At 37.3% G+C, this 24,134-nt stretch overlaps 3 protein-coding genes and 1 long non-coding RNA gene across 4 annotated transcripts; 2 read left to right on the top strand and 2 right to left on the bottom strand.

Annotated features, from left to right (window-relative positions):
- The first annotated feature begins 150 nt into the window (after nucleotides 1-150).
- LOC145233587 (uncharacterized) lies at nucleotides 151-4,022 on the top strand. Its single transcript, XM_080098342.1, has 6 exons — nucleotides 151-350; nucleotides 777-903; nucleotides 1,350-1,521; nucleotides 1,891-2,161; nucleotides 2,847-3,011; nucleotides 3,468-4,022. Exons 1-6 carry the CDS (start codon nucleotides 325-327, stop codon nucleotides 3,688-3,690), a joined length of 984 nt encoding a protein of 327 aa, XP_079954468.1. The 5' UTR covers nucleotides 151-324; the 3' UTR covers nucleotides 3,691-4,022.
- Nucleotides 1,200-2,850, bottom strand: LOC145233589 (uncharacterized). The gene is made up of 2 exons (XR_013861140.1): nucleotides 2,641-2,850; nucleotides 1,200-2,201 (listed from the first exon to the last, which is right to left on the bottom strand). It is a non-coding gene; the product is annotated as an uncharacterized LOC145233589 (long non-coding RNA).
- A 4,694-nt stretch (nucleotides 4,023-8,716) lies between the features above and the next one.
- Nucleotides 8,717-14,723, top strand: LOC145233586 (uncharacterized). Its single transcript, XM_080098341.1, has 6 exons — nucleotides 8,717-8,915; nucleotides 11,475-11,562; nucleotides 11,979-12,092; nucleotides 12,211-12,322; nucleotides 12,535-12,640; nucleotides 13,352-14,723. Exons 1-6 carry the CDS (start codon nucleotides 8,741-8,743, stop codon nucleotides 13,954-13,956), a joined length of 1,200 nt encoding a protein of 399 aa, XP_079954467.1. The 5' UTR covers nucleotides 8,717-8,740; the 3' UTR covers nucleotides 13,957-14,723.
- A 470-nt stretch (nucleotides 14,724-15,193) lies between these two features.
- On the bottom strand, nucleotides 15,194-22,848 carry LOC145233392 (4-galactosyl-N-acetylglucosaminide 3-alpha-L-fucosyltransferase FUT5-like). Its single transcript, XM_080098115.1, has 3 exons — nucleotides 21,683-22,848; nucleotides 18,994-19,222; nucleotides 15,194-17,699 (listed from the first exon to the last, which is right to left on the bottom strand). Exons 1-3 carry the CDS (start codon nucleotides 22,006-22,008, stop codon nucleotides 17,085-17,087), a joined length of 1,170 nt encoding a protein of 389 aa, XP_079954241.1. The 5' UTR covers nucleotides 22,009-22,848; the 3' UTR covers nucleotides 15,194-17,084.
- Between the last annotated feature and the right edge of the window lie 1,286 nt (nucleotides 22,849-24,134).

Below are 24,134 nucleotides of genomic sequence, written 5' to 3'. Positions count from 1 at the left end.
TATAAAAGATATATATATGTGTAGTTTTTGTTCAAAATTTAGAAGATTACGATTAAAATTGTAAATTTTTGTCCTTCCAAAAAATTTTGTCCAATTTTTTTGTGCTTTTTATGTGATTTCTATTGGGTTGTCACGCACGAAATCGACCATGCGTGACGCACCGACGCTAAAAACAATGAGCTTTGTGGTAAACTAATGATTTAGTTGTTTGTCGTTAAATTTTATAACACTAGTTGCCATGGCAGAGAAATAAACGCTTTAACAACTACCAGAAGTTGTGTAATGCAGTTTTTGTGAAGTAATTATTTGAACATTCGGTGAAACATGCCAAAGAAGAAGGGAAAAAAGAAGTAAGTACATTATAGTTTAGGTTTGATACCAATTTTCTCAATGACTATTTTCACCTTAGCATAACTATTTGCCGATTTTAAAAAGTGAAATAACTGCAACAGTCTAAACTAAAAAAGAGTTTTTTTGACAATATCGTAGGGTTTTTGTATGATCAAACGAAAACCTTTTATGGACTTATAACAACCAAGTGTTGCTCATCCAGCAGTTTTATTGTAAACAAATCGACGTTTCGACGTCCTATACAAGACGCCTTCATCAGGATAATGACATTTCTTGCAGCACAAAATTCCTTTTGCAGACTTTTAAACTTGATGGTTGTGTATCACTGGTTTTGACCAAGCATATGGCCAGATATGATTTACTGCTAAAACTTAATCTACTAACTTAAATATTCATTTGCATGACCGATTGACTTATGTTACAAGGTCTAAAAAAGCGTCAAAGAAGAGTGAAGGTGAGGTGTTGGAATTAGATGGTGACGGTGCACAACTTGGAATCGGAAAGAAAAAGAAAGCCAAAAAAGTAAAACTTACAAAAGAAGAAAAGGCTGCTGTAAGTATTTATAAGCAATTTACATAATTTTAACAAATACGAATTATGCAGCTTTTGTTAAAAGTTTGTTTGATTCACTAATATTACCTGTTTGTTGGTGTAGAATAATTTGCAAAGTTTAGAAACAAATAAATAGACTTGCAAATAGGCAGGCAACTTGACAGCTTATGTAGAGCATTAATTTGTGTTAACACCCCCAGGCATTGTTCACCCACCAGAAATAAAACAAATAAACAACACACAAACATTTTTAAAATCAATCTGTATATGTCGACACAGTATAAACTTCCGTAATATCTTCTGACAAATATATTTATTGCGCAAATGGTTTATATATTTCCTCATAAGATTTGAGGAGTACATATCGAGTAGTACCAAAAGTGCGGTGAAAAACACACAAGCAAAAAACTAACCTATGTACTCCTAACTACATGTGTTTTTTGCAGGCCAAATTAGCTAAGAAACTAGAAGCATTTCTTTGCAATGACAATGACTATGGAAAGTTTTTGAACAAGATAGACAAATGGATGATTGAGAATAAGAAACGGGTGGAAACATTATTTAAAAACTTTGACCAAGAAGAAGAGGGGATTGTTCCATTTGATGTTTTTAGAGCAGGTCGAATACTTATGTTTTGCATGGAATATGTTTTTAAAATACATAAACAAGCATGATTCTGGTTTATCATTTAATCAAACTCACCAAAGTAGTTGTGTTTAACCAGAAAGTGTAAGTTATCAAATATTACTTGTACAAAAATCCTTGTGATTTACAACCAATCGTTATCAGCATAATACATTTAATGCTGATAGACAGGATTTATTGAGGTCACCCTAGAACTGGTGTCTAAAACCCAATGAACACTACTTTATAAACTAAACACAGTACTTGTCTTACAGGATTCAACATTTTGAATTTGTAAAAATAAATGTTGAATTTTTGTAGATTAAAACATATATAAATTAACATGTTTTGTTTTCCTTGTAGGTTTGCATGACCTTCTCTGTCCACTCACCGACCTTGAAATAAATGCACTAGCAAGGACACTGGATCCAGAAGACACAGGTCTTATTGAGTATTGTGGCTTTGAACATGGAATTCACAATCGGACGTTTCCCGAAGACGAGGGTGACGGAGATGATGTCAAAGATGAAGATGACAACAAACTTACACCAGAAGATTTTGTTCCAGAAATTGTAACAACTGGTGCAGGTGGAAAAAAAGCTGTTAGAGATCCCCTTCATGCAAATTATTCAAGGTATGATGTTGTATGTGTATCTGTTCTTAGAAATGTTTGCCTGTAACAAAAATGCATTTGGTAACTTCTTCTTACATCGAAAACAGTTACCCTGCTCTATCAGCACAATTTCAATTTTAGACTTAGTTTATGAGGAATTAGTAAGTGCAAGAACAATTCAGACTATGCACACTGTTTTGACGTATAAGGTCTCATCAGTGCAGCTGGTACGGCCTATCTATACGCTAGCCAATACAGCCTCTCTCTTGTCACCAGCTTTCCTGATAAGACCTTTCTAAAACGTCTAAAAAGTGTTCACTGTCTGCAACTTTTATTTATTGACTTGTAGCTTTTACACAAGAAAACTTGTTTCTTGGAACTAGGTTTTGATGTTATATTAGACACAGCCTGGGTTCAAAGTTGACAGGTTGTAATGCTTGATGGGTGTCGGTTAAAATGTACTAAAGTCATTTAAGGATTGTCTCATGACAAAGTATTACCTTATGTCTGTTTGATCCCATACAGCAGTTCAAACATGCTTAGTAAAGCATAACCTTAAACCTGATATGCTTAAAGGATCGACAAACAAAGACATTTAATCCTGTGTGTATGTATGTGCGGTAAATGGGCCTAGAAAGTGCCACACAATAACTCAATGCATCAACATACACTTTCATTGACTTGGGTAACTTGCTTTACTTTGCAGATTCGTGGAGTTCAACATGCGATTGGCCACCTTTGATCACGTGACCAGCCACCCCGCCCACTTTCAAGTCACTGTTCACACCCACATGACCGTTGCCACGCTGCAGAAGCTGATTGGTGAAGTCGGCCACGTGACTACTGGAAAGATGAACATATTCGCTGACAAGTAAGTAACATCCGTTTATATTGGCTTATATGAAGGCTTGGATATTTTTTGGTTTAATGTTTAAAACACAAATTAGGATTCGGCCACTTCGTATCGGATAACCCAAAATCAAACATTGTAAAGTAACATTTTTTTTTACTTTGAGATTAACGAAATTAAAACGTCGCAAGGCATTTGTAAAAACAAAAAAAAACTAAATCTAGTCAAACCCGACTTGCAATATTAACAGTTGGTTTATATTACCGGTTTTATAACTTTTGCTTGAAAATACGCATTTATATCAATATGTTGCTTGCTTGTACAACGCAGTACAGCATATGCGTACAAAGGAGATGTGTTTTTCCACATTATATGATTTCCACAAATCGTTAGGGTTAGCCAAGTGCATCCAGTCATAAAAACCAACAATTTTATCCTCTGTGAACCCAGGCATATTACAAAAGCTTCTCTTTGCAGAGATTGCCACCAGGAGAGTTGTTTACCTCCAAGCTGTACTCTTCAAGAATGGTACAAAGGTGGCCCACAACATAATCCACAACGTGTCACCCTTTACTATGATTATGTGATAGAATACAGCGACTGCCCATTGCTTAATTGTGACCACTACTTTGGCCAGGAAAAACGACCAATGAATCCAGTTCTAACTGCCTACCCGCCAAGACAAAGGGCGAAATCATAATACTTTGCAGTTATTTGACGTTGTTATTTGTATTCTGTATTTTCGCTGTGAGTTTTCGAGATCTTAGATTAGCAAATTAAATTTTCTTACATACAAATAGGCTGACTTCGAACTGTACGTTTTGTGGTGAAATAAAAAGTTCTAAAAATGTGACATGTATGTTTGTAATAATTAATGCAACAGATTTGTCTACACTTTTAATTTGTTGTTGTGGTATTACGTACTTTTTACCTAGATTTGAAGTGTTATTTTTTATATTTGAGTCGCACTACAACAATTAACAATCTCACTAACACGACTAAATGTATCAAAAAATAAAAGTTTAGACTGTAGTCATTGGTATGCGTAGCTGTAAATCTAAATTAAAGCAGCAATAAAATGATAAAGATCAGAAACAATCAAATTTGTTATGGTGACTTTATTGCGAAATTGTGCACAAACAGGACATTTACAGTTTCAAGGTGTTAAAGGTATATGTTCTGAAAGTTGCACCATTGGACCTTACCAGCTTTGGAAACGCCCAAGTTATATTTTTCGTATTACATGTGAAATGGCGCATAACGTTACGCTCGTGCCAACACAAATATTATAGCTCGTACTGCTTGCTTTGTTGCGTTACAAGGAATACCTGAGTGCGTCACACAAGCCAGACGTTCGATTTTTATTGTAACGTCACAATGGCAGGGAGCAAGTTGTGAGTTTACTTAAGGAGTGTCCACTTTTACGCAGAATTCTTTTCTGTAGTACAGTTGTACAGTTAACCATTGCAAAAGTTAGCTTGTAAATGTACGGTGAGTTTCTTACCATTCAATTGTTGTACGTTTCTACGACCAGCATACAGACAAGCAAAGTTAGCGATTTGTAATGTTATGTCGATCATTTTTAGTTACAAACAGTTTACAGACACTATTAAGGTCACTAAAAATGCGAAACATAATAGGTTTCGTTTGCTATTGTTGCTGTAACAAACAAAAGCTGAGTTGTTTAAGTTTGCTGACGTGCGTTTGCAAACCGCTTTGCGAAACTGGGCGGTTGTTATACTGCTTGTTGGGTAATTTGTAAAGCAATCAACCATATGAACCTCATTGAACTTATGCGTTTTGGGTTTTGGTATGGGGCACGCAAATTTAAGAGCCTTGTCGTTACCACATACCAAAATTAACTAGTGCTTTTCTATAGTAGAGGGGTAATAAGTAGTAGAGTGTAATAAGTTTTGTAAAAGAAACAACTGGCAGCTTTCGTTAGATGTTAACCTATGTGAATAGGTATTTCTAACCAAATCAGGGTATGGTTGTACCTTAAAATAGATACGTTGTATCTTAGAAATTATTGAGATTATCAACCAGAGTATTAGACGAGGTGTTCCAAAAGTGTTTCAGTTTTTTGAAAGTGCTGAGTTTGGAAGAATTCGCTAAGGTTCAAAATTTTGATCTGACGCATATTCTCCTGTAGTTAGTGCTGTTAAGGCTTGGATTAGGGTCATTTTTTATAACAGGCGCAATAAATGGAAAACTTACCTTATACTTTTAAATATTTAGTGATATTTTTTGCTCTGTGCCTGTAATATATGTTTGATTTCAAACTCTCTCAAAGTTCAAAATGTGCGGGTACCTCATTTTAACTAAATGGGACGACGGAACAATTTATCAGGCAAAAAATCTGCCGCACGTTTGTAGCCTATACTTCACTATCTAATAGTTTTGTTAAAATGCATGAAGATATGCATGTCTTTTGATCATATTCTATGTACATTACTTGAATTGCAGTTTTGTTTTCAACAAAAAATAAACTTATTGCTCTTTACTTCATGTCAAACTGTTTAGTAAAGAAATTTTAATGTTCACAAACATGTCGGATTGTTCATATTAGAGTTGTGTTAATAAAAGCAATCAAAAAAACAATGTTGTTATTTTAAGTAGGAAGCAGGACCTATTATTCCAAGTAATACACATTGTTTTCCATTCATGCGCCTTTTCCTTGTACTGCTGTCTCCGTGGTGATATAAATAAACCCTTATCAGCTGCCATGTCAATGTACGTCTGATGTTACACTAGATAGGTCTTCGGTGTCGTTAATAGAGGCGGTTTTGCTCACGAATGGCAGTGGCGTTTACCCTGATAGCAGTCAAAAAACTATTTTTACCGCAACCCCTTAAAGGTTAAATCCACACATTAGAGCTCTATGCAATTGGCGTGCAGGCTAGTTTAACCGTTAAAATTGTTTTTATCGCAGTGCGGCTTGCTTTAGGCTGCATTGAATCAGTTTTTGCTTCCACCTAACGATGGTATATTTAGGGTGGTTTGCCGGTTTGTTGGTAAACACACTTAATCGCACCATAATATTTACTTAGTAAACTTTGACGCTCCGCAAACTTATACGTAGAATGGTAGCAGTTATTCCTGTACGAAATTGGTGGTTTTTATGAGTAATGAACTAATAAGGCAATGTGTGTTCCACAACACCCTGAACTTTAGGCGAAAAGAAGTTGTTTTTGCAGACGTCCCTTTAGAGCTTTATTGAGCGGTTTAAACACCGGTAAAACAGTCAAACCTTACAAATCAAGAGTGGTAGAATTTGCAAAGCATTATACGATAAACTTCGGTTAATCCAGACCAGTTTAGACCAAAAATTTAGTACAAATTAGGAGAAGATCTAGATTAACCGAACCCGATTTAACCGGGGTTTATTGTAGTTTAAAACATTGATAAAATGAAAGTCGAGCGTTTCAAACAGGAAGGGCAGAATTTGCAAATCGTTTAGTTGCGATGCTATATATAGCAGTGGTTCTCAACCTTTTTTCTTTCGTGGCCCACTTTCATTGCAAAAAAATTCTGTGGCCCAGTAAAATTTTAAGATAGAAAGAAAACAACTATAAAATAGGTTCAGAACAAAAAACAAAACAAAAACATTCCTTCTCAATTCCTCCCGAAGCCATTGTTTTTGCAAAATTGAGTGTAGTGACACAAATGAAAGTAAATTCTTAAAAAAAGCTTTCTATATGGTTGGTCTATGGGCCTAATCAAAATGCTTCCATGGCCCACTGGTTGAGAACCACTGATCTATAGGAATGGTATACTTTTCAAATGTTGCAAGAACAAATTGTTTATTTGTGTTAGTTTTAGTGTACCTGCATAGCTGCATAAATCGTATAAGGTTGCTGGATGTGAACAGATCTATGTTGGATTGTGCCTTGGGAAATTGACACGATGAATGAACAAAACAATAAGTTGGAGCATTTTCCGTCTCCTAGCAACGGACCGACACAGCCAACATCCGGACAAAGTGCCATAGTTGGTGTGAAAACTCTTCAACCGGGTAAGTGCACGTAAAACCAGTTTTTTTTAATACAGGTTGGAAAACCGAGGCAAAGCGAGTCACTAAAAAGTTTACTTTGAAGTATAGACTAAAAAAATTAATATAAAATAGCAATTTTTTTTCTCACCGTAAAGGTGAATATGTTCAAAAATACTTAAACCTGCTAAAACGTTAAATGGTGACAAAGAAAGGGTTGAAAACCGATGTCTAAAACAATGAGATAACGAACTTAAATTCATAACTAGGATCAGCCCTAAAGCGTTCATGCAGACCAGCGATCACAGCACACTCATTTATCAATCATAGTACACCAGGTCTATTGCAGGCGTCATACCGAATCAGTCGGGCTCTACGCATTCACACATGGCAAAGTATAGGCTGGAAACAACTGTGGTGGGATTCGAACCCACGACAAGTGTCATTCTGGGACGCTCTGCCAACAAGGCTACAAAGACCCTGTTGCAACTCTGGCGTACTAGGAGAAAAGATATGCATTTTACACGAACGCTTAGCGGCGCCAAACCGCTGTAAATAATACGACGTAAAAGCCAGTTGCCTCAAATTACGTGCGGGGTAAGGTAGGTTGTGAACGTACCGATGAAAACAACCTTATTCATAACGACTTGCTGAAATTTCACTAGGCCACCGGTTTATTGTAGCCTATGTTTGGTATAAAGCTAGTCACAAAACATGTAAAAAACTAAAATGGCAAATAGTGTCAATGAATTTTCTCTTTTAAATGTGTGTTTTCAAGTGCTAAAAGATTAGTTCCTTATTAAAGCATGTAGTTCATGCACTATCGAAAACTCCTTCAATAGCACGAACGGTGTCGAAAAGCACCTGGATATAAAACGTTATTGTCACACAGTATATACAGAAACCTCGGTTAAACCGGACCCGTATGAACCAAAAAAATGTCCGGATTAGGCGAAGATCCGGATTAGCCGATATCGATTAGTTAAAGCCTTGCCACATTACAAATCATTTGTACCTCAAGTTTTGTCCGAATTAGGCAAAGATTCGGATTAACCGAATCCGGTTTAACTGAGGTTTATCGTATATGACAAATAAATTATTTTGCAAGTGCTTCACTGATCACAGTTAATAACATCAGTGAAAAATGGCATAAAAATCTTCAATACACGTAACATTTTTACACAATAGATACTATATTACGTAACTTATTTGCCAATCAAAAAAGACACAACGACCGCCTAGTAAATTCACTATGGCGTCACACAGAGCTCTATGAGGTCACCGCGTTTCTGGAATGAATTACCGGAGATTGAAACGTGAAACCACTTTTCCTGTCATTGATTGCGCACAATTAACTATCGGGCCAGCACTTATGACTATGCGCATGTTAGTAAACCTATAAGGACTGTCTATCATTATTGCAGTTCACTACAGACGGGAATTAAACGCGTCCTTATTTGCAGAAACAGCAATTTATACCTTAGTATTGGCGCCTAAATTGGATGACTTTGATATAGTATGCTCAGAAGGTTTAATAAACAACAAAATATGTACTGAAAAGTGTAGATGTTTACCCAAAAAACAAGTACTGAAAAGTCTAATTGTTTACTAAAAACATCTACTAAAAAGTGCAGTTGTTTACCAAAAACATGTCTTGAAAAGTGTAGTTAGATTTTACTCTAGCAGCTGTTAGTCTTTTTCTGTTGCCAACTGAGTATTTTCGTTTGTAGGCGATCTTTCTAAACTCGAAAACAAAAAAATGAAGCGTGTTGATTTAGCAAAAAAGATGCTGTGTTCGTTTCTGGGAGAATTCGTAGGTAAATGCTTTCTTTTAGCTTTATGTGGAATCACAATATGGAGACTTACTCAGAGTGACCCGGATTTTCCTCATTGGGGATTTGCACTTCTTGGTATTGGAGCATTGCTTTCAGTGTGTAAGTATTGCGATTTTTTATTTAATAAACCCAAACCTTTCCAACACACATTTGGGACAACATTGCAAACTTACAATTAGTTTAGCCCCAGAGGTTAATGCAGTGGTTCCTAACCAGGGAGGAATTTTCTTAATTTTTTACATGTGGTTTGTAAATAAACTCTAAAGCTCCGGGAATGTACCTGCAAAACTGAGAAAATACCCAATTTTAAGTGATTTTTGTATGGTTTATTATCTGCTGTGTAGTATCTTAGGGAGGGAGTTTAAATTGTTAAGGGACGAATTGGTTGAAAAACGTTGGGAAGTGGTAACCGCCGGGTTATTGAAACTGACAAACGCGAAAAAAGGTTAAAAGCCAAAAAATTATAATTAAACAATACAGTCAACTTAAATTATCATGTAATCTTATGTTTGGAACTGGTCTATTTAACGGCATTGTTTAGTTATTAGTTCATAACTCACTGATTGATGAAATCACAAATGTTTTGTTACGTCACAGTCACAACAATTACCCATTGTCTGGTTTGTTTAGCAACAATAGGAGTTGTGACTGTACAATAACATGATTTATTGTTGAAATGTTACTACCTGCTGCAAACCCGCACAAAAGTTAAACTAAAAGTATGAATGTATCAATCTTCCCTGTTACATACGAAACCATCACCTATCTAAAAATGTGGTGTTATGTTACCATTATTGTTTTTGGAAGTAAGAAATCGAAAGTAAAACGTGTTTAAAGTTTCGTGTTGACCAGAAACCCTGTATTGTTCAAAGTGCATGTACTTTGGTTAACGATTCAAAAGGACGTTTTGCAAGCCTGTATTGTTATGTGTCTGGGCATAAACACAAGCTCCCTCAGTATACATGCTACACTCAGGACCACTGTAAGCAACATTATATATGCTCACATACGACAATTTTTGCCTACCAATAATTTTATTGTGCGTTAAGAATACGAGGGTTTTCTAAATAGGGCTAATTGTAAGTAGGATCTACACCAGGGGTTCTTAAACTGGGGGGCGCGCCCCCCTAGGGGGGCGTGAAGGGTTCGCAAGGGGGGCGCAGCACAATCTGGCAGCAAAGTTTTAACTTGCAAACAATTGTAAATTAATGCATTGGAATTATGTCGGCGCTGATTTCGAACTTATTATTTAAAGTATAAACGCTTCATTACTCTGAAATGGATGTCCAATTGTACTAACCAAACTTTTCCCACTGCGGGCCGCCGCATAGTTTACATGCCCTAGTGCCGTCTTCTCAAACTTAGCCCATGAGGCGATTTTTATATGGGCGCCAAGATATGGTCTTTTTAAAACCCCATTTAAAATCTGTTAAATTGTATAGTTAGCCTCATCTTACAAGTAATGCTTGTAAATTACGTCATAAGTGACACAATAAGGCAATTGTTTGCGCACAATTAACACTTTTTGTTTTGTCTGTGACGTAATAAATTGGGTTTGGATCAATCCTGGGCGTTGCAATCCTTTGAGAGTCGGTAATATTAATTTTACATGTCGTAACAGTAAACTTTCGTAAGGAGCAGATTAGTGATGGGACAGGTACCCGGTACTCGGTATCGATGGTATCGAACGATTTCAGTGGTATCGATACTCGTACTCGGTATCGAAATATTTTGTCCCAGTCTTCGATACCAACATGCGAGTACCGAAGGTCGGTTTACAACATAAAAACACAGGCAACTTTATGCCAAATTTGCTTTGGACAACACAAAATCGGGAAAAAGTTCCGCCCGGTTACGTATATTTTTTTCGCTATCGTCTGGAGATTACATTTTTCCGCATGTGCGTGTGTGCACCTGTACCCCGACTATGGTAGATAAATTAGCCAGTGATTTATAACTAAGTACAACAATGTACTTAAGTACTCGGTAATCGTACTCGGTACTCGGTATCGAAGGTATATACATGTGGTACTCGTACTCGGTATCGGTACTCGCTTCAAAACCTGGTATCGTCCCATCACTAGAGCAGATTAAGTTTTGACAGTAACAAAGTTATCAATACGATTTGGCAATCCAAAAATTGGGTCGCGAGTCGGATGAAATGACCTTGCGGGCCGTAGTTTGGTGACCCCTGTACTATATAGTCGGCTGTACATTGTTTATTTGTTCGCAATTTCGCATTAGAGATTGCCCTGACTTTGAGTGAATCAACAATTTCTGGGCAACATATGCGTAGTTTAAAAGAATACTGGCAACGTGTCTCTGTGTTCGCAAAAGCCTACTTTTTCGCAACTTATCAGTGTTGAAGTGGCTTTTTCCAACGTTCGGAACTAACTTGACAGTAGCTTAAGCTGACCTACGATGTATGTTGTTTTCAAAAAACAAGACAAGCATCATGAGAATAAATAATGAGAATAAATAATTAGTGTAAAGTGGGGCGCGATCCGAAAAAGTTTAAGAACCCCTGTTCTACACACTTAAGTTTTTGAAATCATTTATAACAAATAAACGTGTATTACTTTACAACTACCAACAATAATTGTGTATTCTTTTCCATGTTAGAAGTAAATAAACTTAATGTAACTGTTTACTGTACAGGTGATTGCTTGCAGGCGTTGTGGTACAAAGTGCATCTTTACGCCTACTGGCGGTTTTACAAATATCAACATTGGAAAGGTAGAACATGGTAGGTTGGCTTTCCTAGGACGAAATTAAACTTCTGCCCTGAACTTGGATCCTCTGCAATTTAGAAAATTTTTTTATTAAAGACAAGATTTTCATTTTTCAGTCAATGTATTATTGTCATTGATTCAAATTTATTTAAACATCCACCTTTATGAATTCAAGATGTATATATTTCGCCTTTACGGCATCATCGGTATCTTATTCAAATAGAATATATATTCCACCATAAGGTTCATTGTAGTCTTCATCCACCAAGCAACGGGCTGGGAGGTTCTAGTTTAAAGCCTAAAGTATACAGTATAGCTATTACAGCCAGCGGATAATTTGGAATATGTTCAATTTTCGAGTTTGGTCAAGAGTGAATAAATATCTGATTGGTTTGTGATGGTTTTAACGCTTTTGAAACATGTTTTGTAGGTTCGATCCTAACACCGTTTTCTGTCTTCTAACGATCGTTCCAGCGTTGGCATTCACCGAACTAGCGATCTACAATGCCCATTATTACTCATCAAATGCAAGTGGACTCGCCACGTAAGGAGACCTGTAATTTATTTTTTTACAATTAGCTTTCGAATTGAAAAAGGCGTTTTTACTTTATACACGTAAGTTTGAGGAGCTTGAATTAAACCATTGTTTCACAATTTGACAGACAAGCAACAATGCCCGATATTGACGTCACAACCGCCCCTTATGACGTCACAACTTTAGCTATGCTCCTAAGACGAAGAAGAGAACTTAACACATCTGCAGATGAAGCAATGGTAAGCAAAATTTGTGCAAGCTATTACAGTAGTACTAAGAATTGCTTTAGATTTTTTGAAGTTTTTTTCCGACTCTGAAATTACAAAAAGAGACCACATTAGCTGGAAACAAAACAAAAATGTCTAATACTTCGTTTTAATTGGTTGGTCTCCTATAAGTCCGTATTTAGTTCTTTTATCTGTTTTATTTCACTTCATCTCGTCGTTTTTAGGGAACGACGCATGTCGACGTAACCACTGCAGGGACAACCGTCTCTGCAATGTCGACAACACAGAACCCGTCCACTATAGGAAATTTGGTGACTTCAGGACCAGCAGGTAACACATGAAAGGACAAATGCTCAGAAACCCACCTAAATAATCTGAATCAATATGAGTAAATTATATGGACTCGTCAAAGCTGGTATAGGGTCGTCCTAAATAGCTAAGATGAAAACGTTCATACTGGGATCAGCCCTGAAGCATCCACCTAGACCAACAATCACGCCATGGAAATACTTGGGAGGCCGGTTTGATTCGGTATAACGCCTTCAATGGGTCTGGCGTACTATGATTCAATTCCTAAACAGGTCGTTTTTTATCCAACATGCTACATAAGTTTGACAAACGAATTTCCATGTTTTAAGTAGGATAAAAACTTCGCCAAGCCGATAGCAGCGCAAATTCAAAACATTATAGCGACTAGTAAAGGTACCGCACTGAATAGACCGGTAGAACTACTAACACTGAGCATTGGCTTACGCCCGGTCTGAGAACTTCTAGTAGGTGGCGCAACAGAGCATAGGCGTTTATGGTGCAGTGTTAGTAGCTCTACCGAATAGACCTGGCTTACTATGATTTCTATATGAGTGTGCCGTGATCGCTGGTCTGCATGAACGCTTCAGGGCTGATCCCACTTAAGGATTTATATCTTAACTGGAAAAAGGTCACAATTAGTGGATCGTGGCAAACCCACACCTTTGTATTCAAACTAGTACAGTGATAATTTTGTTCCATCGCCAATGCTTTAATTCTGATTTATTAACATAGAGGTGAGCGAGGTCCCAGTGGTCCGAATGGTTACTGAAGAGGCGACTTCAGAAGATACGGAAGCTTTATCGCTTGAACTTCCAGAACGTGATCTCTCTCTTCTTCTGATACACCACGTGACTTGCATCATATTAGTTCTTGTCCGAGTTCAAATCCGGCGCCCGGACTCGCTACAGCGAATTCAACTTAACTCTATTGCGTTCGAGCTTCTCTTGCATGCTGCGGACCTGGATAATTTGATTGTATCGGGTTTAGACGAGAGAGTTGTCCAAAACAGCTACGGATTATTCGTCGGGGTCATGGTACTTTGGGGTATTGGATTCTTTCCTCTCGTTTTTATACTAAGCCGCCGGCACGAAGCAGATCTGTTTCCAATAGATCGAAAAAAGTTGGAAACGTTCTACAGTTGTGTCATAATGGTTGTTCAGGACGCACCGAGGCTTGGCCTGAGACTAGCCATCATCATTCAAGCCGCACTGTGGGAATTCCCCCCAGCTGATACCCACACCATGTTTTTTGCGATGAAAAATGCTTTGTGTTTGGTGTTGTGTGGGCATCGAATTTACGCTTTGTGGACAAAGGGGGATTATGAAGTACACAGATGATCATTTGACCGTGATTTTTTCACACGAAATTTAAGATAGGGGTCTTTAACAGAGGAAACATCACACACACAAAACAATAATGGTCTTGCAGACCTGTGTAATATTTTAAAGAAAAATACTTGTAAAATATGTTTTATTGCAAAATGATTTTTTTCACACGAAACTTACGTTAGGAGGGTTTTTGACAGAGGAAACATCACAAAACAATATAAATAGTGGTTTTCCAGACTTGTTTAATATTTACAAAAAGAAAATTAGAACTGTACAGTGTGTTTTATTGTTTAAATGATTCTTTCCACAATACTCAACGTGGGAATATTTAAGAGGGAAAACTTTACATACACAAAACAAAGGTGCTTTCGCAAATCTGTTGAAACTTTTATAGCGTGTTTTGTTGTTGTATTTTTTATTTACCACGTGCACTTGTTTTTTGTTTATTAATAGGCGCTCATACGTGTTAATACGAAACAGCAAAAAAGTTTCCATATTGAAAAGAAGTCAACTTGTATAGTTTGTTTTTCATAACACCTGGTTACGAATAAGTTCCAAAACAAATTATCCTGTATTGTTACATTATAACTGTTATTCTTTTTTATTGAGTTTTGAAAACGTTCTTCTGTAGTTCCTTTCTTATAACCACTGTACTTTTACATCTCTGCTGCAATGCTTGCTTTTCGAAATGTTTAAATTGCTTTTAGTTCTGTACTGCCGTTCTTTATATTCACAAGATTTGACAACTTCGTCAAATTGCTTGCTTGTTCTTATCAAACTGCATCATTACAAAACTTTTTTGCTAACTTGCAAGTAAGCCTTTACTCAGTGGTGGGATTAATTTTTTTTACCAGCCGGTTCTATCACAAAAGTCATATGTTTCAGCCGGTTCTATTACAAAAAGTCCAGTAATGCTAACCGGTTCGCTAAGCTCATAAAATTTCGTGAGATGGTTCTATAGAACCGGCTGAATCCCACCACTGTCTTTACTTACTGAAAGATGTAGGAACATACAGCATGTGGACAATGCAGTTTCAACACAGTTAGAGGTTAAGAGTGTTTTCTTAGTATCAGCAGTGGTGGGCTTCAGCCGGTTCGCACCGGTTCTATAGAACCGTCTCACGAAATTTGATGAGATCAGCGAACCGGTTAGCATTACTGGTTACTGTCAATGGACTTAACCGGCTGAAAAATATGACTTTTGTGATAGAACCGGCTGGTAAAAAAATTGATTCCCACCACTGAGTATCAGGATCGTGAAGTGCCCATTTTTATTTAAGTGGCCGAAAGTCAGAATCGCCGAAAAACCATCAAGACTCCTCTATGTTCAAACCGACCTCACATCCCTGCTAAGTGTGCTAATGGATTAATTCCAATACCCGATACAACATTATACAATGAATGTTTGAACTGATTCCAAGTGGCAACTGGACAACTGTAACAGAAAATTTCACGGTAAAATATCAAAAACATTTTCGTTTTCAAAAAAACTAACATTTAGCGCCATGCACATATATGTGAAGTCATAAACTCATAATACCCCCCAAAAATGCTCTACCAACTATATCCAGCAAATTGCTTTAAAGCGATTGTTGGCCAATTTGTTGTAAATAATTGGTGGGCCTTCTCAGATGTAATGCAAAAACGTTGTAGGATTTAGTTTGACAAATTTTAAAGCTTTTATTTTAGCGCACACGATTTTTGTTTGAATCTCAAAAAGTAGGAAACAGTTTTGGCAAAAAATAGAGAGCACACAAGTATAAAACCCTAAATCACACTTCGAGGCAGTGACGTTATTTTTAAGAGCCACATTCAGGACAAATCTTAAGTCGACAAAATGAATTTGTTAGTTGATAAGATAACAACAAAACATACCATAGCAAGTTTACAAGACAAAATACTCAACGACACTCGGTCTTTGCTGTGGTGTGTAAAGTAAGGTTTTACCATCAAAACAACGTGACATAATTTATCAAGCTGTGTAGATTGTATCAAGCTCTTGGATGCAAAACAAACAAGGTCATTTTCTGTTACAAGTGCACCACAAAACCGGGTAACTAATAGTAGAGTATCAATGATCAATAGAAAACTATGTAGTGCACCAAAGTCACAGTACGTAAGGACAATTGAAGACACCATACCGAATCAGCCGGTCACCAAGCATCCACCACAGTGGTGGGATTCAGCCGGTTCGCATCGGTTCTATAGAACCATCTCACGAAATTTTATGAGATTAGCGAACCGGTTAGCATTACTAGTTAATGTCAATGGACTTTTTGTAACAGAACGGGCTGAAAAATATGACTTTTGTGATAGAACCAGCCGACATAAAATTTGAATCCCACCACATGACAAGGCGTAGACCAGAAAAATCCAGCCTGCGGTGGGATTCGAACCTACGACAGGAGTCTTTAGTGCACCAAAGGTGAAAACACCCTGAACTTTGTGTCAAAAATCCATTTACTAGTTACCGTTGTAAAATGATAAAAATCGTACTTTCGTCTTTGAATGTACGTATGGAGTGATAAAAGACGTTTCTCGTTTAAGGAATACTCCGTGCTTTTGTGCAATGCTCTCTAAATTTCACAGGCAATAGAAAGTGCACGCACATGATAAAATATTGCGTGAAAACATCGGGTTGAGCAATCAAAGTGCAGCAAAAACACAAAAGCATTTTCAAGAAGCAAATCTACCACAGACCACATTTCACAAAAAAACAAGTTTGAAGAAAAAACAAATAATTTAAAAACACGAGGTACAAAAATGGAATGTGTTTTCATTTTAACTGCTGCATGTAATTAGGTTTATAGCAGTCTCTAGATAGGAACTTGGTAAGCCTGTAATTTAACGCTTTACCTTACATATAGTTTGTGTGAGGTAATTTTGCCAGAATTTGGAAGGAAAAAATTCGATAGTGACATCAAAATGTTTTACAACTTTATACTTTTTCAATAATTACATTTACATAATGCACAGTAAATTGGAAACTGGTTCGTTTAGCTCCGATAATTTCTGCACACAGTATACTGAGGAAAAACTCACAGTATAACAGGTTAAATAAATTACAAAAACTTAAAAATAATAATTTGCTGTTTATGACTTATTGCAAAAAATAATAATTTGCTGTTTATGACTTATTACATTTTGCCTATACAATCCTCTGGTTCACTTTCTATAAACTCCTTTCGTAAAGATGTGATTACTTGATGCGATTTATCAGCATGTAGTCGATTGCACAGGTCAAGAAAACCGGTTTCCTTTTGAGTTACAACTTCCACGGAGGGGTGCTGCTTTTTCATTTTTTCCTTAGCTTGATCCAAAGTCATTGCAGGGTCTTCACGCCAACGAAAGTATTCCCTATACGCCGTGTCGTTTTTATCCAAATATAAAAGGTATTCGGCGAGTTTTTCAGGCGATTCAAAGTCTTCCGCGTGGATGAACGAATATGGGGGTGCAATTGCTACGTAATCGCTCTTTTTGGTCCCCCACACTACTGGGACAGTCCCGCATTCTAAACCCTGTTGAAAGAATTTCTCTGTGACGTAATCGCGACAATGGAGGGAGTTCTCGAACGAAAGATAAAATTTTCGCGTCGAAACAAATTCGATTGTTCTCGATTTCGGCATTTCGTCGCGATTTCCGAAGCATTCGCCATAGCGGTCGATCTCAGGCAAAATCTTTAACATTTGGTTCGCGTAACTCATCCGCATAACGGCGCCCTTCTTTCCGTAGCATTCGCTGACAATCCACGCCTGCAGATGGCAAAAAAATATGTTAGCGCCCAAAAAAAACAAGAAAAGACGATAAATATAGTGGCATATCAAAACAAGATCTCACATTAAAACATTTATGCACCGCTAGGTAGCGTAAAGAGCAATGTCGTTAACTAGCTTTTAAACAAGTTAAAAGTTACTGCAGTGTTGCACAACCTGTGCCCGTGAAAATTGATGTCAAAATATAGGTGCTGGCGGCCGTGACGTAAAAACAAAACATTTTTTTTTAATATTTGAATTTCGAAACTATGCGCTACATACATTTTGTGGAGATGGATAGAGTATTACCAGCCTAATAACGTTATGCATCAGACTTTTTGTCGGGCCGGGCTTTTCGAGGCCGGGTTCAGGCTTGGAATTTTTAACAAACGGGCTTAATTAGAGTTTGATTTTACATCCTGTGACCGTAATAGACAAATCATTACCCAGCTAAGCAACTGGTTGCTGGATGTAACCTGTTGGCTAAGATTCCCAAAATGTCAAAATTTACGCTATTGTTTAATGTAGTCTATTGCAGTGGGAGGAATTTTATGAGTTCAGGGGAGAAATTTCATAAAAACTGTAAAAAGAATTACATTGGAATATTTTTGTATCTACATTATTATGTCCATTATAATTTGGGCCGGTTCACATTTGGAACTGGTTGTAAAGGATTCTGACATGGACATCCCTATAATTATAAGGTCTATTTCAAATTGCTATAATTTTTTATGTTATATTTGTTTTTCGTCTTATGGGGAGGAATGAATAGTTTGAAAATGGGCAAAGGAGAAATGTAACAAAAAAGGTTGGGAACCACTGGTCTATTGTATGTGTCTTCTTTATTCTATTTTCTAGTCCTACTCTTTGCAGGCTTTTGTGTAAGTCTGTCAATCAAACTCTTCAGGCTGAACGGCCTTTTACAAAACCATTCAAGTTTCGGGCCGGGCTTAGTCGGTCTTGCGCTTTGTGGTTTGGGCACGAATTGATATACAACTCTGCGTCAATATACAGTTTGTCTACTATTGATTTTTACAGATACAGTGAACCTCGGTTAATCCGGACCCGTTTTGACCAAAACAATTGTCCGGATTAGGCGAAGATCCGGGTTAACCGATGTCAATTAGTTAAAGCCTTACCACATTACAAATCATTTGCACCTCAAGTTTTGTCCGAATTAAGCATAGATCTAGATTTACCGAGTGTTACTGTACTGTAAAAACCAGGGGACTTTCATTTTTTTGCTCAAAGAGATTGAAATTACTAGGACAGTTAAATAGTTTAATGTACTTACAACGAGCCCAGTCTTTTTGGCAATAATCTTGTCGACCGCTTCTTTTCCTCGTTCTAGTTTGCCCCATAAGTCGTACAAATTATAATATGGATCATAAATATCTGCGTCACGACGATACGTCATAGTCCAGTTGAAAAATTCGTCGTGTTCATGAAGGTCAAGGTTTTCAAACCACTGGACAACCCATGGACTTTCCAGGGACCACCAAACAAAACGCTGCCTTGCATGTCTGCGTAATAGTTAGTGTTACCGAATTGTGTTGTAAAGATACCAACAAAACTACTATTCCCATACAAAGGCATACATATAGCACAAAAATACACTTCACAGTCGTTTCCGACTACAGCCTATTTTCAATGCGGCCCGCGAGATCATTCTGTACATAATGAATGAATGGCATTTTACATGCAGATTGCAGTAGCCACATATTGCTTCACTGGTCAATATATATCTATTATGATGTAACAAAAATGACTTTTTTGCGTTTTGTTGCGTCAGAAAATCTTGATTTTTTTTTAATGATTTTTTTTGCTCTTTGTACTTAGTATCGGCACTTAGGGAGTCAAAAACGAGTAACTATATGTGTTTTTTTGATATGTATTTCGGTTCTTGTGCCCCTTTTAGCATGACAACTTTAAATTTGCCTGTTCGTATTTCGTTTAATCACCGGTGTTATGTTTATTGAGAGTTTGACCAAACCAAAAAGCAGTGATAATTAAGATTGATACATTGCCGCACGCATGATTTGGTAAGGACTAAGGCATGAGCAAAAGCTTATTGTGGGCACTAACATTTTTTGTAAGCCAATTAACTGAAAAGCTTTTTCGTACCTTTTGTGCCACTAGCGTGTACAGGTGGTACGTCGCAAACACATTTTAACTGTAAATGTTTGAACAAGCCCTAAAAAGTGGCCCATTTGACAACAACACACGGTAAACACGTAAGCAATTGAAGAAATTTGATCTGAACGTCAATCCAGTCTTTCCATTTAGATCAGCTAATGGTTCAATTGGCGCGCCTAGCCGATAAAACGAGCTTCTTCGTGGTAATGGCACATGGGTAGCAAACTGTCACAGTTGGCTACCATTGGAAGCCACGTCTTTTGTCGCGGTTACTGTAGGAACTTGAATTCAAAATAATGTGCTGGTTGCCCTGGTGACTCGTTTTGTGAAGGCCAAGAACGTCCCATGGTTACAATTACCTTTTCATTATATGTCAAAAATGTGCTTAGCCGGTTTGCTTCACATGACTGCGCTTATATAGGCCATGGGTTTCGCAATACGTTTTGACTCATGTTACAACATTTATCAATATTAAGCGACACTGTTTAATGTGAAAACCTGTAACATAAAAACGCTTTTGTGATTCACAGTATTTAAAAAAAAAGAATTTGTATTTTGTTTGGGTGGGCATTTTGCTTCTATTTATAATATACACGTAACCCATGGATGTATGGTGTGAGCGAAATCGTAACAATTGTTATAACGTTTAATGCTGTGAATGGGATGAATAACATATTCGTGTTTGAAATAAACATCCAGAGAGCTTGTATGTATTTGTGAAAACATTGAATAGCAGACGTTTCAACAGTCGATATTGATATTTTGAGGGAAATATAAGCAAGCACTGGCATTTTTGTCAACAAGCACCTTTAAATATACGTTTCTGGTGTTTTTAAAATGTATTCTTTGTTCACAGAATTTGTTAGGTAACAATTACACACCTAGCATCGTTTTATGGCACACCAGTCTGCGAAACTATGGACTGGTACCAACAAGCAAGTTAATGTGTAACATTAACCGCATGATTACGTGTGGGAGTTTTATAAGCAGTATGCCTTTATACTGCTGGTTAACTGCGTATAGGAGGGTAGTATAAGTTGGAGCCAATTGCCCAATAAACTTGTACATATTTGGAAAACTCTTTCTGGTGAACTTGACATGTTTTTGGGGTAAGTTATATCAGTGTGGGTTGAAGAGTGGTGATTTCATCTTTAAAATGTGTAAAATACGTTTAATAAGAGAAAAAAAGGTTAAAATTTCGCTTATTGACATCGTCAGTTTCTGTAAGACCCAGTGCTGGATTAACCATTAGGCAAAGTAGGCACGTGCCTACAGGCCAGTCAAAAATTCAGGCCACTTTAAAATCATTAGAAATTTAGTCAATGATTTGGCAATACTGATAATTCTAATTTTTTAGTTGGCAACCCTGATTTTCGGGCCACTTATAAAATGTGTCTACAGGCCAGCAGACCCTTAATCCGGCACTGGTAAAACCATGCATTAAAACAACAATAAAATTAAGATAAAACAACAACAAGCAAAAACCAACGACATGGAACATAAACCACTTCACAGGTGGAGAAGCGCTGACTCCGGCATGGGTCTGGCAAACAACGTTGTCAGAAACCCGCACACCAATCGAGTCTTATCAAAAAGGCGGTTAAAACGTACCGAAGAAATCGTGGGGGCACAAAAAAGGATAAGAGGCGATTAAGGCGCAACGGTTTTATGTTCTCTGAAAGTATTACGTATTCGACTGATTCTGCTTCTTTGGAAACCTGTTCCATATTTTGAGTTATACTTGAAAAGTCGGTGATCGTCGATAAGTATGCTGCCTGTCAGACAGTCAGATACCGCTCAATCAAATAATTCTAAGATTCTCATAAAATAATACGGTTAAAACTGACCTGTAAAAAAGCCACGTGTGTGGCACCAGCCAGTAATGAAACACAACGGCGTCAGCCTTTTCCAATTGTGCTAAGTCATAGGTGACCGTACACTTTCCATACACAGCACCCTCTTCAGGCCCTTCGTCTTCAACTGCCCATGGGTGCGTCCACATTAGTATTACACCGCTGCTATTTCCTTTGTATGTGTCAGCAAAGTAGAGGTCCAACGTTGGTAGGTAGTTGGGGTTTAAATTTTGTGTCCAGTACACAAAGGCTGTCAATGTGATTACAACAACCAGCAACGTGAGAAAAGACCCGACGGCAAAGCTTGATCGAACCTTCATACCATCAAAGTCCCGAGGGAGAACCGCCTATAGACATGTCAAGATAGCCTGCAACGCATTTAGCGCTTTGGTTTAACTTTATGTTACATTACAACTTTGCTGTAACTCCTTTAAAAAGAGATGTTTGCTGCCAAATAAAATCAAATATAAGCCTTTTTACGACCAAGACAGAACGCTAGACAATCTTTCATCAGCCAAGTGCCGCGAGATACTTCTAAAATTGACCAGACAGCTTACAGCAGACTTAAGGAGAATCCAACTTCAAGCGCAACTGTACAAAAACAACATCATTATTTTAAATCAATCTTTACATAAGAAAACAACCTGTTTAAAATGACCTCCATTTGATGGTTATAAACTGTTAAAAAGCCTTGCGCGATAATACAGTTCGCAGCAATAAACCAAAGAATAGGCAGTCGCAATGTTTTAAAGCCCTTAATACATCACGCACCAGTCGCAATCAATTGTCAAGTCAAACATTCATCACAATGCCCAGCAGTTAAGTCAACAAGTCTATGGCGTCGTTTTTAATCACATACCTAATTCTCACACTTTTTGCAAGCAGATACATCTTTTATTCAACGTTTAAAACACCTTCACATGCTATATCCTTTCCTTTTAGACAACTAGAACATGACTGCGCTACAGACAAAATGTCTTGCGAGGCAGTGTAACAGAAACACTTTCAATGAAAACCAGCAGGGGTTGTAAAAGGTTTCATTTTAGACTCGCGTGGTTTATTTGTTGCTCGAAATAAAGATTGGCGGTAAGTTGTGGGACACTATAGTGTATTGATAATTAGTTCCAAACGCATTTGCAAGTTAAAAGCACAAAAACGTACCAAAATTTCGGCACTTAGGCCTGAAAACTTAAAATGAGGGTTGTATTTTGCAAAAATATTTAGCGAAACTGTTTAAAATATCTCACTGCACGACACATGTGCTAGAAAAAACACTGTAAAGGCTTCTATTTGAAAAAGGAAACCTCGGATACCCTGTCTATCCGTACAAATTTTCAATCACTACAAATGTCATTACCTTTTCCTGGCCGTTACCTTTACCACCTGATAAAAGAATGGGCTTAACGGCTACATTTCCTAACCTTTACAGCTATATTCCCTTCCTAAGTACAGCCGCATTTTATATAGCTACCTAACACACGATTATAACATTCAAGTCGACTGGTAGTAACTAGGTTTAGCGCAGCTATACCGGGGCTGTGACAAATATAACTTGTTCTACTCGCATACCAGCTGTTTAAACGCAGATCTTCTTTCGTACATTGTAGTTTTTCTAGTAACAAACCAATAATGCCATATTAGTTGTTGATATAACTGTGAAGCCTGTAGCAAATAGTTTTTCTAATGGCGTTGTCAAAGTAAGGCAAACTTGTCGCTTTTTTGTTGCAAAAAAAATTGAAACAGGTAATTTAAGCAGTTTAGTGGTATGAATGTAAACACCAACCTATGTACCAGCTGTTCAATAATGCATTTTGGTCAGGATGGGACTCATCAATGCGGTAAATAGCAGATTTGTGGGGTGCTCATTTCCGCCAATTATACAATCTGTCAGCAACTGCTGCCCGTATACTGTCAAAAGCTTGTCAATAACTGCATTACGCTTGTAGTTTGGCTAGACCTCGTTTAAAAGCTGCGACAGGGTTAAAAAACATTTTCGATGACCACTGTTTCGAAACCTTATTTAGCAAAGCAACTTACTGTCAAATAGTGTAAAAAACATTAATTTTGGTTAGGTACAACACACTAACAAATAAACTAATAATCTTTTTGTACATACTCTTATGTGACCCAAAACATGCAGTGTACTGCCCTTTTAGGTGCCTTGTTATCATCACGACTTGATAAATGTAAACTGCTTCCGATAGGCCAGAGAATTGACAATCATTAATCATCCAAATCAGTACACTCGTTCTGGCTATTGCTGCAAGTATTTCGGCCTACACAGCAATACAAACTGTATTCGTAGGTTAAAAAGATTCACTAAAGTTAGTGGAAATCCCGCTTAGTGCTAAAGCAAAGTATGGTGGTTATTTCCTTCAAAAACCTACTGTACAAGCTTCCTTGCCCAAATGTTACGCAGGTTAACGGTAATGGTCTCAAAGGGGTA

This window comes from Phallusia mammillata, chromosome 6, assembly GCF_965637545.1.
Source record: "Phallusia mammillata chromosome 6, kaPhaMamm4.hap1.1, whole genome shotgun sequence".
Lineage (NCBI taxonomy): Eukaryota > Metazoa > Chordata > Ascidiacea > Phlebobranchia > Ascidiidae > Phallusia > Phallusia mammillata.
The sequence above is the reverse complement of the archived record's forward strand: the minus strand, read 5'-3'. Positions and strand labels throughout refer to the sequence as shown.